Below are 16,916 nucleotides of genomic sequence, written 5' to 3' on the forward strand. Positions count from 1 at the left end.
ACTTGCATCAGTTCCACAGACTCTGATCCACAGCCAGGCTGAAACTGGACTTTCTTACTCCGAGAACTTACAACCAGCATCCATTCAAACCAAACCGGCCATTTCTAAACTGCGTGCGATGGTGTGAACTGATCGCAATTCCGATAAGCAGAATACGATCGGGGAGGAAAACGCAACACGCTCTGCTATGGCTTTCTCTACGACCTCTCAAATTGTTTTGACTTCTTTTCATCTAACTGCTACAATAAATGAACTCCGGATCTGGATGAACAGCATATCTTCTTTTAGATCAGTTTTTTTTTAACATGACAGAGACAGGAGAGAAGCAGAGAGGGGAAAAAAAAACACTGCTAAAGGAAAGAAGGATCTGAAAAAGCAGTGCATATAGAAAACAACAGCACCATTAGAAGTCCAAAGAACCATGAGAAAAGTTGGCATGTCTCTCCAGCAAATACAAAAGTCTACTAAGCACACAGCTATAAAGGATCCCAGTGATGTATTCATCAGAGCTTTTGAGACACAGACAGCCGGGTGACTTCAAAATCAGCACTTGCATTATCTGGCACCTGTGAAATCCCAGAGATGCAGATATCTGATTAAATGCTGGCTGTACAGTCAAAGCTGTTTTTTTTTAAGGTTTCTGGACTAAACCTATGACAAGGAGTATGTGGGCTACAGACAATATTAAGACATCTTTAAAAACAAGACATCTCATTGATTATGCACAAAGGTTTTTTTTCTGAAAGTGTACTGAATAATCTGTACTAAAAACAAAACAAAATCAAATAGTAAAGTTCAATTCAATGCAACTCAGTGTCCATGCAAAGGTGAAAATACCTGAGATGTTTGGATTCCTTGCATTGACTATGAAGTGAAAAGGATTTGAAACCTGCTCTATTGAAATGACAGTGACCCTAAACTGTCATCCTATGTTAGGCATGTTAGCACGCTCTCACTGATGGGCCGGATAACCTGGATTATGGAGACAGCTGCTGCTGAGTCACGCAACACTGGAGCTAGTGTTCACTGCAGATAATTGGCTGGTCCAGGGTAAATAACGAGCTAGAAATTAACAACTGTCTGCAATGCATAGGCAAAAATCCTCTGCAATAAATTTCTATGAAAGCAACTCACAGGTTTAGAAAAAACAAAAAAAATATTCCTGGAAGAAAACCAATCAGTTTAATACAGTAGGAGATTGGTAGAAACTGCATGGTTTGTCTCTATTGAACAGGCATGGCTTGGTAGACATGATTATGGGATGAAAGTTTTATCCACTAACCTGAAGTGTGCTATGGGGAATGTGCATATGTTTCTATATTTTACTAATTTAGCTTAATTGTTGCTGCCAAAACTAGCTAAACATTAATGGCATAAATTGAATGGCACTGTTTAACTAGTTCTTGACTTTTCAATGTTTAGGCATAAAACAACACTTACTATATGATGGTGTGCTTCAGTAGCCCGGCTATTGATCTCTCAACAGCATTAAACATCCCCCCGCACTCATTCAGGTACTGTGTTTAATGCCTGGACTAAACACAAACACAATCAAGAGGCTCATAACAAACAGGAAGAACATTAATCAATAACGGAGGCAAATCATAAGGTAAACATTTCATGTCATAAATTGCCTTTTATAGCTTCAGAAGAAAAAACTGTAGATTTTTTCCTAACTGACAGATATCACTTAACTTGAATGGGTGTCAGCTTTGTTTTCTATAACCCAGACTGAATTCAATTGAACTGGCAGTGGGGACTGGGAGGACAGACATTCTTCACTATTAATAAATCATTAAATCAGGAAGGGTTTTGGATGATGAAAGGCATCAGCATGTGAAAGCAGCAGCTGACTGGCAGCATACATGGCATTCCTACAGTCAAAGCACTTCCTGTAAACATCCAAGTACTTCCTGTGAGGTCAGATGTCCCAGGTGCATTATGAACATGTCTAATAACAAAGTAATGAGGAAAAATTTCCAGCTCTGAATTTAAAATATGAAAAAAAAGCAGACCGTATGCCACATACTTAAAATTGTTACCAAACATAAGGAGGATTAAAAGTAATTTGGGGCATTTTTTGGGAATTTACAACCACCTTTAAGTCTGCATGCTCTTATGTATCTTTCTTGAGCATTACAACATACCATTCACAAGCTACTGGACAATATAGTTGCATTTTCTAAATCAATGTAAATGTATGTTGTTGTTGTTAATTGTTAAAATAACCCTCGCATTAAAACAACTAAATGGAGTGAGGCATGTTTGAGCAGATAACAGCCATACATAAAACCTGGACAGTGTTCTTCAACAAATTATCTTCTGGCTAAAATTAGTTCAGCGGAGGATAAGCACCTTCAGACTTTGCTTTGGACAGTACCAGATGAGAGAGTTACTTCACAAAGAGGGAAGGCTTCAAGTGGACCATGCTAAAACGGAAGGTACTCTTGTTGTTAGGTCTGAAGAGGGTGTTACAGACATGCTTGCCTGGGGTGGATGACCACAGAAAACAATTCCATATGGAGCCACGGTCTCAGAAATTAGAGTTTAGGAGAGCAAAATTCAGTTTGTGAACTAGAGAGCTTTGGGAAGCCACTCCATTTATTTAATATGTATTTAATTCCTGAACAGGCACCCGTGGAATTTAGACTAATGCATCTTCAGTCTCTTGGAAATGAAACCATCATTCAACAGTGGCATTAATTGTTTGATCAAAACATTTTGAACACAAAGTATTTTGAATAATTACATTTAGTCTTGAAAGACGCATAACTGAGCTAGAGTACCAAGAAACAAGAAGATATTTTTGCAACAAAACCATATGGCAGGCATCTTTATTAAAACAATTCTGAAACATTACAGTACATAATATGTTCATCCGTCTTCAACTGCCCTAGTCTCTTGGCCTTTAGCTACATTTGTATTTAATTCTCTTAGTGAGTGGATTATAGGAACCAGATTAACGGCATCAGAGTTGGTAAATACAAATACAAATTAAATACAAATATTTCAAGCGAAAAACATCAAAAGTAATGGAAAAAGCTTACAATACACATCAACTTCACGTCTATATAATTCATGGAAAATATAAGAAATGTTTTATCGCTCCAAGGCTTTTTTTGTATCACTCACCATTCAATATGAAAAAAAAAAACCCCTTCCTGTTTATTGGTAGACAGAAATTCTGAGCAGGACCCAGTGTACCTCTTGAAACAAACAAATGAATCAAAGAAGACAACAAAAGAACTGATAAGTTTTCCTCTGTCACACACAAAATAGACAGAAAATGTGCCACCCAGTTTATGGAAGTGAACTGAGTCGGTCTGTTAAACTCTGTATATGAGGAGATGTTTAAGAGAAGAAAAGCATCTTTCCATCATGTGATGTTGCTTCCTGACAGGCACCAGATAAACAATTCTGAGAAGGGTATCTGTCATAAAGCTCTTCCTCTCTCTTTCTTTCTCAGTGGGAGGGTTAATACTGAGGGTGGAGGGGGGGAAGCCCCTCTTTCCATGACCCCCAGAGTCAGGGATACATAAGCAACATGAGGGACTTGGGCTCTTTTTCCAAGACAAACAGCTTTGATACAAACCAACTCTCTTCACACTCATTCTACCAGACTTCCACTTCACAAAAGGGAAAAGCGCACATCGCGGCAAGAGAACTCCATCAGAAACCTGTCACACACTTACACATAGATATACAAACACTCACAGCCACACACGCACAGACACACGCACACACACTGAAGAGCAAACAGTCTCTCTCCCTTTCTCTCTCGCTCTCGCTCACCCACTCTCCTCTCCCTCCCATCCACACGCGCACACCACTACAGTATATCAGCTAGCGACTGGCAGGGAAACGGAGGGGAGAGCAGAAATGAATGTGAAGATCTTGACGCTGGTGATTGTGCTGGTGGTATCTCTGCTGTGTTCAGCCAGTGCTGGTAAGTCGGGAGCGTGACGGCTGTTGCCTGGAGCCTCCCCATGTTTATCTTTTTCTCTCTGCTGTTAGCCTTGGGATTGGGAACAGGAATGGGCAGCTGTAGTTGATCAGTTACCCAGCATGGTTAGCCTTCTGGGGCTGGGGAGAGGAGGGAAACAGCACCTGGCTGCGTGCTGTACTGCACTGCAGAGGTTTGGCTTGTTATTGTGCCCATTTAATGAAGTTAATTGTGCCATTGGTGAATTACTTGCTGACTCTACCATGTTATAAGTAGGAAAATAATGGCCATCATTATGATGATGATGATTCTTCCTGATGTCATGCAACGCTTGGCTTTCTAGGATTATGTACTCCTGAATGTCTTAAATGTAAGGTGTATCCCTAAACCTTATTGTAGTGCATGCAGTGAGGTGTTAAAAACAGCAGATGGTTGTATAATTTGGATTTCACAATGAAAACCCCAGTGTTAGCTCTTAAAAGGTGTATTTCATTCTTTTTCTCTTGGGCTGTGCCACATCATGGATGAATTCTCAGTCTCTCTGGTCTGAAGCTACATAGATAAGAGCTCTTATGCTTACCTTCAAAATGATTTATTCCAAAAAACAATCTGCTATTGTATTGTTATGTAATATGTGCTCAAACACCATGGTATTTTGCATTTGTCTCAACAATAAAACGTTTTATGATTAGGATATCATACAAGTCTCAAAGCTCTGACCAAGAGCTCGAGTCAGGTGACTGGTGGCCACCCTGCAGATGTGATGCAGGTAACAGGCTTATGTTAAAAAACAATTGTGGCCCTTGTGTAAATGCTCACACCTCTCTAAAGTCTGACTGCTGGGAAGCATGTGTGTTTGAAGGGTGCTGGCTAGCGGCTACTCTGTGTATCAAACGGCAACTTACGCACGCATTTCCTTACACGCTCGTTACAGAGACGCTGCTATTTTGCTCTCCGCATGAGTAAATGTGAAGAAATTACCTTGCATTACGGTCAGTGTCATTTTTCAGTCTCCCTGCATGTGTGTGGAGTCTGAGCCTGATCCTTGGAAGGACAGAATCAGGCTCAGTAGCTACGGCAGCTAACGTCTGATCCGGGTCAGACTGCCTGCTTCTCATTATTAGTAGTATTATCTCTATCATGAGATGGGGGTGAGGGAGCCGCGGGGAGCCGGAGCTGCGCGCTGTAGCAGGAAGGTGTTGGAAGCGGCTCGGTGTGTAGGCAGCGGGTGTGAAGCCTTTCATCTTCAGACAAACGCTTTTCCAGTAGACTGGGAGTTTGCTGGAAATTGCCATCGGTCTCAACCTTATGACAGGGGTTATCTGTGCACTGATTTCTCTCAGGTTAAAAGAGGATGGGAATGCGGAGGAGAAGTCATGGCACAATAGACAACGACGGCTTTGCTACCTCATCCATTGAGTGTCACCCAGCAGAACGGCTCTGGCCCTGCTAATCTTGTCTGCGCATACCTCAATCTGCTCGTCTTGTAATGGGCTTTCCCTCAAGAATGGGCAAATCTTGAGCTCATTGAGCTGTTCATAATTCATCCTGAAAGCAATCAGTCTTCCACTCTCAAGTCTGGTATGTAAACACTTCATATTGTGGAAACAGTTCAGCCACTTTGAGTTGTCAGTCCGAGTCTGGTATCGACGCATCATCTTTCAAAGTCACGGAAGGAAGTCTTATAAAAAATACAGTCTGGAGAGCAAACACGCAGATGTATAGATGCACTGAAGTCCTGAGATGGTGTAATTTTAGCTATAGGTTTGTCCTCTTCATCCAGGTGAGGGTGTGGAGATCAGATTACACTCATTATCTGTTTGAAATCAGCTCTTTGGAAAAGGGCGATTTGATGCAAGCTGTCAACAACGCTATTATTTGCCGTTAAAGATCTTGAGCAGGCTTGTCGCTCGCCATGCATCCTGGGTCGGCATGAGACCCCTGCAAAACAAATATAGGGCTCATTAGGAAATCTCCAGCCACACAATGTTTCTTTTTAGAAGAAAACAGGGGAAAGAGCAGGATATTTGGTGAAATAACACCAGTGGCCCTTTGCTGACAGCATGCAGGAAACATTAAATCATACTTGCATGAGTCCACCTAATGTGAAGAAGGTGTTTGCGGTTATGCACTTGATTTTAGGGGCCATGGAGAGTACACAAACAGCCAAACTTTTCTAGATGTCCAGTGATAACATGATAATAGTATCGTAACAGCATGAACAAAGATGAGCGCTACAGAAAGGTCATCACGGGATTATGGAGAATCATTCAGCGGTGCTTTGAGGCATGATGAATTTTTGGCCGAGGTCCTCTCTTTCACAAGCATGCACACACACATACATGCACATGCTCTCACACACATACAGAGGGTCAGTGACTCAGATCTATTTTATGAGTAACCTGGATATCCTCTGTGGTTTCACTGCAGCACGATTTTTCAGAGACTGTAACACAGAGGGATGTGCAAATAAATTGCAATAACAAATTTAATGTGATGCAACAATATAAAAATACAAAAATGGATATACTTTCATCATTTACTCACCCTCATGTCATTCCAAACTCACAACTTTTTTCAGTTTCTGACTACAAATTGTAAATGTTGGATTTTCAAGCTGAAAAAAAAGAAAGAAAAATTCACCGTATCATAATAGTAGTAATATCATAATATATTAGTAAATTATTATAATAGAATAGTTATAGTAATGACTTTTCTGCTGCATTTCATATGTTCTGAAGCTTTATGATAGTTCAGTATAAATATTTCTATTTTTAGCACTTTCTTGAAAGAGCAAATGAAAAGAATAGCATAAACACTTCCCTAAACTCGTTAAACTTCTTCATTTGAAACATTTGCGTATCTCAAACAGTTGAGCATGGTGCTAACAATCATGGTTTTGATTTCCAGGAATTGTATTAACTGATAAGATGACATTGCTTTGGATTAAACCATAAATGTAAATGTTTCATCTAAGAAAGAAGATACACAGTAAAAAAATGAAGGTGACATTAAGGTGATGTATTCACTGAACAATTAAATCTTTATATTAACGTACATGTTTATATTAATGTCATTTGTAGTGTAATTAATATAGTATTTTTTTTACATACATAATGCCCTTTCAAACAGATCAAGCAAACGGTCATCTGCAGTCTCTGCCAACTTGTTGCATCCATTTATAAATCCTTCAGAAATATCTGTCTGAAGCTGTGGAAGTAATTTTTTCTGGCTACATGACTTGGCAAAGCAGAAACAATAAAACAGTGCCCTTTATAAAACAGAGCACATTTTCTGAGCTCTATTTTAACTCACGTGGTAAAGACATAAGGTAGCCTTTGAGAAAAGCTCCCTGGTGGCAGTACGGTGGATGTCTTGATGTGTGTGATTGCTACAGACCAGCATAATGCAATTCAAAGCAGTCTGAATAAATCAGATCACCTCCACCATCAGACATAAACAGATGCAGAGGAGAAAGCCTGAAGGGTGCTGATGGAGGAGAAAGAAAAGAAAAAAGTGATTGTACAGCCTTCTGATGTGGCGAGGAACACAGCCGCTAAAATATTAAAAGGTCTTTAAAACTTCACAGCTGGTGGTCTTCCCAAATTTGCAGGTGGACAAATGCGGGGAATATAAAGGGCCCGGTGCCAAAATTGCATCAAATGGATGCATGCTAACTTCTCTCTCTCAGAGCCACACTTCTGCATCTGGCTTAGCTATATGCAGTCTGTACCCACAAGCAAGCTGACGAACCATTAGCTAGACCCCTTCCACCAAACATCAGAAAACATATCCCCTCAACACCCCCAAAATCTCCCACTCTTTCCCCAACTTTTTAATTAAAGCCAGATACACCGAATGCCTCGCTGTGTCCACAGGGGCCATGTATTAACCTGATTTATGGGTCCCTTCTCAAATATTAAACATTACATTTATTGTGGTTGCTGATCAGAAATGATCAAAGTGGACATTTTTATGAACCGCGGGGCAAAATGGTGCATAAATATTTCAAGTCCAGTAAATGTGCTTTAATTATTTTCATGCTCAGTTTAAAGAGTAAGGAATGAAAAACACAATTGCAGCACACAGGGCTGGTTTTGTTCATAGTTTACGAAATGAAATAGTGCATCGTTGTTTGCACTTCTATTGTGAGCTTTCCCAGACTATTTCAGAAGTATATCACATCCAACCATTAGCCTGATGTAAGGTTTCTGCTGTGGGCACTTCATTAAATTTCCTCCGAAAATATATAGCCGGCATTTCGATTTCTCCATGTGGTATGGATGTAAGAAACTGACCTGATTGTTTATGTGAAGTGTTTGAGAGTTTTTGGAACACTTTACAGATGCCCCCACTGGGACTACCCATAATTCCAAGCCTTAAGGTACAGGATATATGTATTATGCCTTCAATTTTATTGCTCTAAATACTATACTGCCAATACAAGACTAAGCCTCAATGTGTTCTCTGAACTCTTTAATAGAGGGCCACGCACATTAAATGCAGTGCCTCTGAACATATTACTGCTTATGAGGTCATTATTATGAACTATTCTGATAAGTATATTGAACGTTTGAATGTCATCGAAATTGTTGTAATTGATATTCAATTCATATCTGATACAGTAAGATTTTTTTTTTTAATGTCCAGATTGTACAATTAAAAAAATGTACAATATTAGGTTCCAAAGCATGCTTTATCATCTTAGCATGCTTTATCACTTCTTAATTATCAGTATAGAACAATGATGGTTGATAGTTGAAATCATGTCTTATGGTTGACATCATATCCCATAGGAAACAAAACATACTGAAAAAAAAACATGTTGAATGAATACTTGTTTGTTAAACTAGCATGTTGAAATTTGAACTGGATTATGTAAATACATATACAATTCAGACAGAGAGTTTACTCAAAGATTGTGAAGCTTTACATTTAATCTTATTCGGGTTAAACAATGTGGTTAATATACTAACATACATAAACAAAAAAAAGTAAATGGACTGTCAGTAATGAAAAAAAAACGGCCTGTAACTTGACCCACAAATTTACTGTGAGAACCAGGGCAAATTGTCTAAAACAAAAACACTCCATCACACAACACAAGCAGCTATTCACATCTGAGAGCTGTTAATCACGCACCATCAGTCAGTTCTCGTCCACATGACACATATGTATCTTTTCATGACTGATTGTTTGGTGTGATCTCAGCTGGAAATATCCCAGCATGCACTGGTTGACACTCCTTTCAGAAACTCGGCTCTGGGCCCGAAGCAGGAGAATTGAAGCTATGTCGTCACACATCCACTTTAAAGACAGTATGCATGCGGGCTCGCAGCTGACAGCACAATAGTAAGGGGTGGATGTGGTTCATTACCGATTAGAGAGCCCTTGAAAAACAGACTGCTGGAGAATCCCGTCGCTAAACAGCTAGCGTTTTCTTGACGATTGCTAACATGCTGAGTTTGAGCCCATCACTGCTGACGAGAATATTCAGGTCTAGATCGCCACTGAGGCAAATCCTCTTTGAGGTGGCATGCTGTTTTGCCCTGGAAGCCAATTCAGAAGAAATCGCACTTAAGATGCTTTGTATGATCGGCTCTCTTGATTTTCTTGTACTTTAAGGTCCAACCTGCAGTAACCTCTACCTAGTGATTCACCGCTACCAGTCTGAAGTGCTGGTGCAAGAGCTTGAGCAAGTCTTAATCAGCCTTCTCCCCCTTTATTTTCCTCTTTTCTCTTTCTCTCAACACATCATTAGCAGTCAAGGCAGTAGCCGTAGTGCTTTGAACCTGCAGCTCTCTGATCATTCGGAACCGGGCCATTTCGTACCACATTATTATAGCTTAGTCCTAATTTGGGTCATTTGTAGTCTGTTTGCAAGGCTGCACACCATCTGAGAGTGTCAGAAATGATCAGAGAACAGCACTTTTATCCAAGTGCCGCTCTTATTTTCAGTAACGGTGCTCAATTGGAGGTGTGGAAAAGTCTGTGAACTTTTCATACGATTTTGTTCCTCTGCGGAGTCGCAGAACACAATGCATGCCTTCATTTCCTCCTGCAAGCCACGTGCTCTCACAACAGCACAATGCTGAATATCAAACAGCCCCCATTTTGATGGAGAACAACGCAAATGACGAGTGGCCTGACGAACAGGGAAAGGGTTAAGAAATCTTACTGCCTACCACACTCTAATAATGGACGTGTGCTGAAATTTGTAAACTGGGAAACCTGATCCATTCCAGCTAACAATGTCATTCTCTTGCTCCTCGCTGTGTGCCTTTCACAGCGGCTGCCATGGAAACATGGTTTGAGAGCATGTTAGTGATTGGTACCAGTTTATGCCAAGGCCCTGCGCTACTGGTAGGCATGCGATAAGCAGTACAGCGACTCCAGGCTTCAAAGGCCAGGCTGCTGATTTCAGATGCTGCTCTGGGAGTGCTATTGGCTTCTTTAACTTAATTTCCATATCAGAAATATATTTAGGGACATAATAGCACTCTTAGGAAATTTAGTGTAACAGGGTCTTATTTATGAGCTAGGCAAGTGATTCATACTGGGGTTTCATGCTAATTAACGTGTCTCATTCTAGGCATAATGCTCATGATCAAGTGTGACTAGCTTAAGGATAGTCTTAGCGGGCAACAAATTGGCATGCCTGTGTGTGTGGCAGAGAAGTAAGCTGCTAAGAGTGGAGCTCTCTCTCTCTTATTTCATTGAATGAATGTCCTCTGAGACACGGGATCACGCCTCTGACGTCACACACCGTCAGCTAGGTTGCACCCCCATGGGACGCCAAGCCTCTTCTCGCACATATGGAAGGCAAAACAAAATACTTACAGTCACGCACATGAACATTCATTCACAAAAAGCTTTTGGAAATGATTTGGTCTGAATAGAAATTCAGGCAATTTCATACACAGATCAAAATGATTCATTTGTAGCTGAGCATCAATTGCATTTGCATAAACAGGTACATCAATATCAGAAATCAGCTCATTATAATACCAAAACTAACAAACTGTTTAAATGTAACTTAAAATCATGTTTTTGTCTTTCGTTTTGTGTTTGAAACATAATAAGATTTGCATAGGATACAACTGGGCTAATGGACAAATAAATCTGACCAGCCTGATCTCATTAGTATTTATAAATATTCCTATGTAATGCTTACACACATATTTTTTTTTACGTCTGGACTATTCAGTCTTTTACAGACTAAGAAAACCCAATACAATCTACCTATTACTTCCATTAATTCAATATTCTATTTTAGGTTTCGTAAACAACTGCACATCTCAGTAGTTGTTCATTCATTAAATGCATTCAAGCTGTTGTCAATATGTAAATAATACATTTAACTGTCTATGCATGCGTGCCAGAATTATACAGGAACGTATACATAAACCAGTTAATACATCATCCTACACACTGACTGCTTATTCAATTTAAGACACCTGTAAGCGCAATCAGAGTCCTCTAAAGGCCTGTTAACTTTCTACATTTGAATTACAATATTAACAGGATGCTCTGTTCAGACATGCGTAGATTCTCATGGTAAAGCCACACACAAAACCTCAATAGCTTCAGACTGCTATTAAAAACAAAAGATAAGAAAATACACAAACCTCCATAACACTTTGTGTCACCTTTGACTTATGATGTGGCTGTGTTGCCGGTATCCATTATGCATGTTTGTGGAGACGCCCTTACAAGAGCTGTTATGACTGCAGTCTCATGCTGTGGGGAAAGTGAGGCTGAATGTCTGACAAACACCTAGGAATGATCCTCTCATCATACCCACCGCTGCATTCGTCTCTCCACAATAAATGGATAGGGTGTGACAAGAAGAATATTCTTTAAGCAATGACAAATAAATCTATATTCCTGTATAATGTTGCACAAACAAACTAACCAAGCAAGACTGTTTTGATTCGCATAGACGGAGCAATTATATTTTTTACACTGACTGGTCGTTGTATTCAGATGATTTAAGACGGGTAGTGGTGGAGGTGCTAGAAGGGCAAATGTATAAGCAGAGATAATGCATGTAGTACAACCACCCATAAATAAGTGTTGCCCTCTCCTCACCTGGTTCTGGTTTGCGTGTAAGTAGATCTAATCTCTCACTTCCTGGAGTAGTGAGTAAAAGATTAGATCCATCTGGTGCCCCAAGCTTAAAGGTCTTCAGACTAGCCTAAACGTTTTATCTATTGGAAGTCACAGTTTTTTTATTTGTCATGTTGTGTGTTTGTATAGGGAGTGTATTGTAAATTTAGGCCAGTCCGAGACATTCAGTAAACCATTAATCAGATTGTGCTTGGCCCTTTATAAACGTTGCCGACCCTGGGCCTCTTTCTCCCTGTCAGGAAAGTGCTGGGTGATGGATAACTCTCTCGGCTAAGAGGCAGCCCTGGGATTTACAGGAACACACTATCAGACACAAGGTGTCCAGAAGAGGCGAGGCACGGCTAGGCAGTCATGTTAAATAGTCAACATATTGGATAGCACCTAAGGAGTGTGGTACTAGAGGATGAGATGGCAACGGTCTGGCTGTTTATCATTAGCTTGGAGGAAAGCAGACCAAACTGGACAACACCTGTCATGCCACCTTCTTGGTGGAAGCAAGTTGTGGTGACTTCAGCATTTCAGTGTTGTCAGAATTCTCACTTTATTAAAATGTAATTGACAAAATGACTCCCAAAGTCATGCTTAAAAGGGATAGTTCACCAAAAAAAAAAAAACTTAACTATACTCTACATACAATTCAGTGCAGTTTCCTGCTGAAATGAACACTAGTGACAGTTAAAATGGCAACAACTTTTATTCATTTTCACACAAATGATTATTAAATGGGCAGATTATCAAAATCTTATTTTTGGCCAGTGCTTGCACAATTCTATGTCATGACCTCAAAACACTTTTAACATAGTGCATGATTTGTAAACTAATACATTTTTATATTTACATCTCATAACAAGCTCCACGTGTATGACTTTCTGATGCAGTAAACTTGCTCAGTAGCTCACCTAGTAAAGTGCTCAATGTAATAGGCTACAAGCTGTGAAAGACTTTCAAGAAGCACTCTAAAATGCAGCAAAGATGTTTTTTTATCTCACATTTGCTTTTGTTAACACTATTGGTTAAGTTTAGTGTAGGTGGAACTGTGTATGATATGTACAACAACCAACAGCCATATTCATGGTCATCTGTTTCAAAGAACACTTTAAAGTGGTTTTAGCGCCACATATTAAAACCTTTGTCTATGAAAGTACTAAACGTGCAAAAAAAACAAAACATAAAAATATTTTGCAGAAATGTTGCCTGGGTTGGAAAATTTACATGCACCTCTATGACTTTACTCTGTGGAACAGAAAATAAAATTTTGAACAATTGTTTTTATCTATGCAATGAAAGTCAAAACAATACTGGACCCCTTTTGTCTTTTATTGTATGGACAAAAACAACACTCACCTGTGTTGCATGCATTTTAGAACAACATTAAGATGAGTAAACAACATAATTTTCATTTTTGGATGAACTATCCATTGAAGGGGTCTTCAAATAATACTCTTGGTATTGTGAGAAACATCTATTGGAAGATTGCTTTTACTGACTTGCTTGTCATCAGGTGGTAAACCTGGAGGAAATTATGTCAGTGAGAAGGAGGCCCACGATCAGCACCATCAGATCTAATGCAATAAGGCAGCTAGAGCATTTTCATCCCTGAGTGGGCCTAGTAAACAGTCAGCAAGTTAGGGGAAGATCCCATCAGCATATGCTATCTATTATAGCATATCCATGGTTATTGCTCTTGTCACTTTGTATTCACCACAGCGTGGAAAGATACAGCCCGCAGAGTAACAAGGAGCTATGCAAATTGAGAAGAAGCCAAAAGTCATAAAACAGACAATGGAGTTTTTTCAGAGTGATTAAAATAGACCTCCCTCTTCATCGGTCCAACGCATGTCTTGAGTTAATTCATAAATGCTGTTCTCGTCACTGTTTGACAGTTTTCTGAGAGATTTGCTTCCCTCAAAGCTAAGCGGGCAGCCAATGCTGCCTGTCAGAAGGTGATGGCAGGAAACATCTAAATTGTGTCATTACAGAGAGGTTTAAGACAGACAGCGATAGAAGAGCTGCAGTGATGCACTGTGTTCAGCTCAGCCAGGTGTAATTACAGCCTCTTCTGCCTGTTTGGCCAAAAACATTGTGTTTTGCCCCTCAGAGAGATTTCAAGACTATTCCTTATGCTAGGTGAGCAATATGCTACATAGGGTTTAGTTTTTGCTGAAAAAGCAAAATTAGCTAAGACTTGTGGCTTGCATTTCAAAGCTGATCCAAGCGTGGAGTTTTTTAAAGGAAATTTCTGATCACATGGAGCCTTTCAGATTAGAAAGAAATGACTTGAACGCTGACAGAACGTATAAACTTGCTTTCATCCATTTCAGGAGAAATAACAGGAGGATAATGCTCGGATTAGCAGGCCTAGTGGAAAAAAAATGGGTTTTTAGCATGGTTTCCTTCTTTCATGAGACGATGAAATACGCAATGAAGTCTTTCAGTGGGGCAAATGAATTAGTCCACTGCTCGCAGAATTAGTCTGCTGTGAACATGTAATGTGTCAGCTAAAGGCGATTAGTTTGTAAATGTAATTTGAGCTGTCAGGAATTAAAAAATATAGTTTGAGGATATTTAACTCATAAACAGACTTACAGGCAATGTGTTTAGCCTAACATCGTCCAGTCACTACACACACTAACTGTCTATATGTCTTCAAGGCTGTATGATTAGCAACTCAAATAATATGGCGTAAGCTGTTTGTTGTCATAAATATCACTTTTATGATATATATATAAATGCTCCCTGTAGTCTTCTTAATATAGGTTGTCTGTCAGTGCCCAGGGAGATGTTAGGAATGTCTTGACCCAATGAGAGTAATCTCATTCAAGTTCTTGCTGGGAAAAGTTTAATGGGATTCTCTGTTTACTCTGTAGGATAGGCATTTGTTAAGCTCTCACTGAAAGATTCCTTTTTTAAGACATTTCTGGCAACATTTTGTGTGTGTGTGTGTGTGTGTGTGTGTGTGTGTGTGTGTTGGAGTTACAGACAAACATAGATAAAAAGGTTAAGACAGAAAGACGTATGCATAAAAGGGAGATTAATTTAGAAGAACAACATGAGTAACATTCATGCACTTCAGCTAAAAGAGGATAGTATGGTATGTGAATAGAATGGAATGAAGGACTGGAGAGCAGTGGTCTGAAATGGAAGACATACAGTAACTAAAGATTGACCAAGCACATTTACCCATTTATCCCCTTCACTAATGCAGGAAAAGACGGGTTTCATTGATTCTAGGAAAGACATCCAATCCCTATGACGCACTCGAACAAAATACCCTCAGAAAGCCAATTCAGGACTTGAATGGGAGATCAGTGACATCAGATGCTGCACAGATCAAGGTCTCCCCAAAATCTTCCAGAATGTTTGCTCTCTCCAGAGAACTTTGTTTGATTTTTCTAAAGAGGTGAGGGGTTAGGGACGCACTGATGTGGATCAAGCTGTGGATATGAGACGGGCTTAAAGGATCTACTCACACTTATTGAGAGATGACTGGAAACATCTGAGCACACTCACAATCAAGCAGTGTAGTGCACACAGATGCACGAATGAAATATGTGCCCAGGACAAGTGTCTCCCCAGTGTTTTTGAGACAGACACTTCTTACATGATGTGAATAGTTCAAAGATTTTTTTATGTAATGGTGTGCATGACTGTGCTGAGGGACTTTCTTTGGATTTTTGGTAGTTGTTGCTGCAATAAATTATTTTACTGTTTAAGTTTCTTAAAAGTAAAATGTGTTGTTGTTTTTTTTGTTTAAATACCTATATCCAGTACCTATATTCAAAATCCTACTGTATATCCAGTTTACTGTAAGACACTGGTTTAGCCAATGGTGTGATTTTGGGGTGGGGCTAACTCTGTCCCCAACCAATTCAGTTCCACACATCACCTTTAAGCAAAGTTACTCAGATATTTTTTGATAGGTTTCATAATCCACATACCCTCTTTCCATCCGCAGGTCCAGTGGCCTCCACCGAGCATAGCAAAGAGCTGGAGGAGGTGGGCAGCATGAGGACTCCTTTGCGGCAGAATCCTGCTCGAGCCGGCCGGAGCCAAAGACCTTCTGGCTGGAGGAGGAGACGCCCTCGACCCCGCCTCTCCCATAAGGGGCCCATGCCATTTTAGAGCAAGGTCAGTTTGACATAACCAATGCAATAACTTAAAAGCAAAAATAAGAGCCCAACAGAATATGAGTATTTGAAATGGGGGGGATTGGTCTTGACGGAAGTAGCACCTGTCTCAATTTCTGAAGTTTTGCTGAGTGCATTCTGAGATAGGCTGGGAACGCTGGAGAAAAACATGAGGAAAGGGAGACTGTGATTGACGGAAACCGCTTGCTCATTCACTTCTTCCATGAATTATAAATTACTACTGGCACAGAAAAACAGCATGTCTTTATGATAACCTGACTTTAGCCTGCTGCCTCCTGTGGTCCCAATCCAGCAGAACTGCAAAACCCATACAGAGTGGAATATAATACATTGTCAATGCTGCATTATATCCACGTCAACATGATCCTGTTATCCTGATAATGGCAATTAAATTCCCAAAGATAATACTCCTGATTTTCATTTGAACCGCTTTAGCTTGGCTTTCACATAAAAAGGATATTTAAGTTAATGTCTAGATAAACAATTCCTCAGGCAAGCACTTTAATCTTTTTGTGTCCAATAAAAAGTGTTTTCTATTACTACAAACACTGTCTCCATGAAAAAGCCTTTATTTAAATATGGACTCTATTAAGGGAACATTCAAGTCACAACGTCAATAAATAAAAGAGAACTGCATCTGACAGATCTTATCAGCACATTTACATTTTATTACTTACAGTCTTCTCATCAAAATG

The 16,916-nt window shown here is 39.8% G+C and overlaps 1 protein-coding gene across 1 annotated transcript; it reads left to right on the forward strand.

Annotated features, from left to right (window-relative positions):
- The first annotated feature begins 3,879 nt into the window (after positions 1–3,879).
- Positions 3,880–16,195, forward strand: apln (apelin). The gene is made up of 3 exons (XM_026225699.1): positions 3,880–3,946; positions 5,450–5,524; positions 16,029–16,195. Exons 1-3 carry the CDS (start codon positions 3,880–3,882, stop codon positions 16,193–16,195), a joined length of 309 nt encoding a protein of 102 aa, XP_026081484.1.
- Positions 16,196–16,916: the final 721 nt, after the last annotated feature.

The sequence above is a fragment of the Carassius auratus genome, chromosome 39 (genome assembly GCF_003368295.1).
Source record: "Carassius auratus strain Wakin chromosome 39, ASM336829v1, whole genome shotgun sequence".
Lineage (NCBI taxonomy): Eukaryota > Metazoa > Chordata > Actinopteri > Cypriniformes > Cyprinidae > Carassius > Carassius auratus.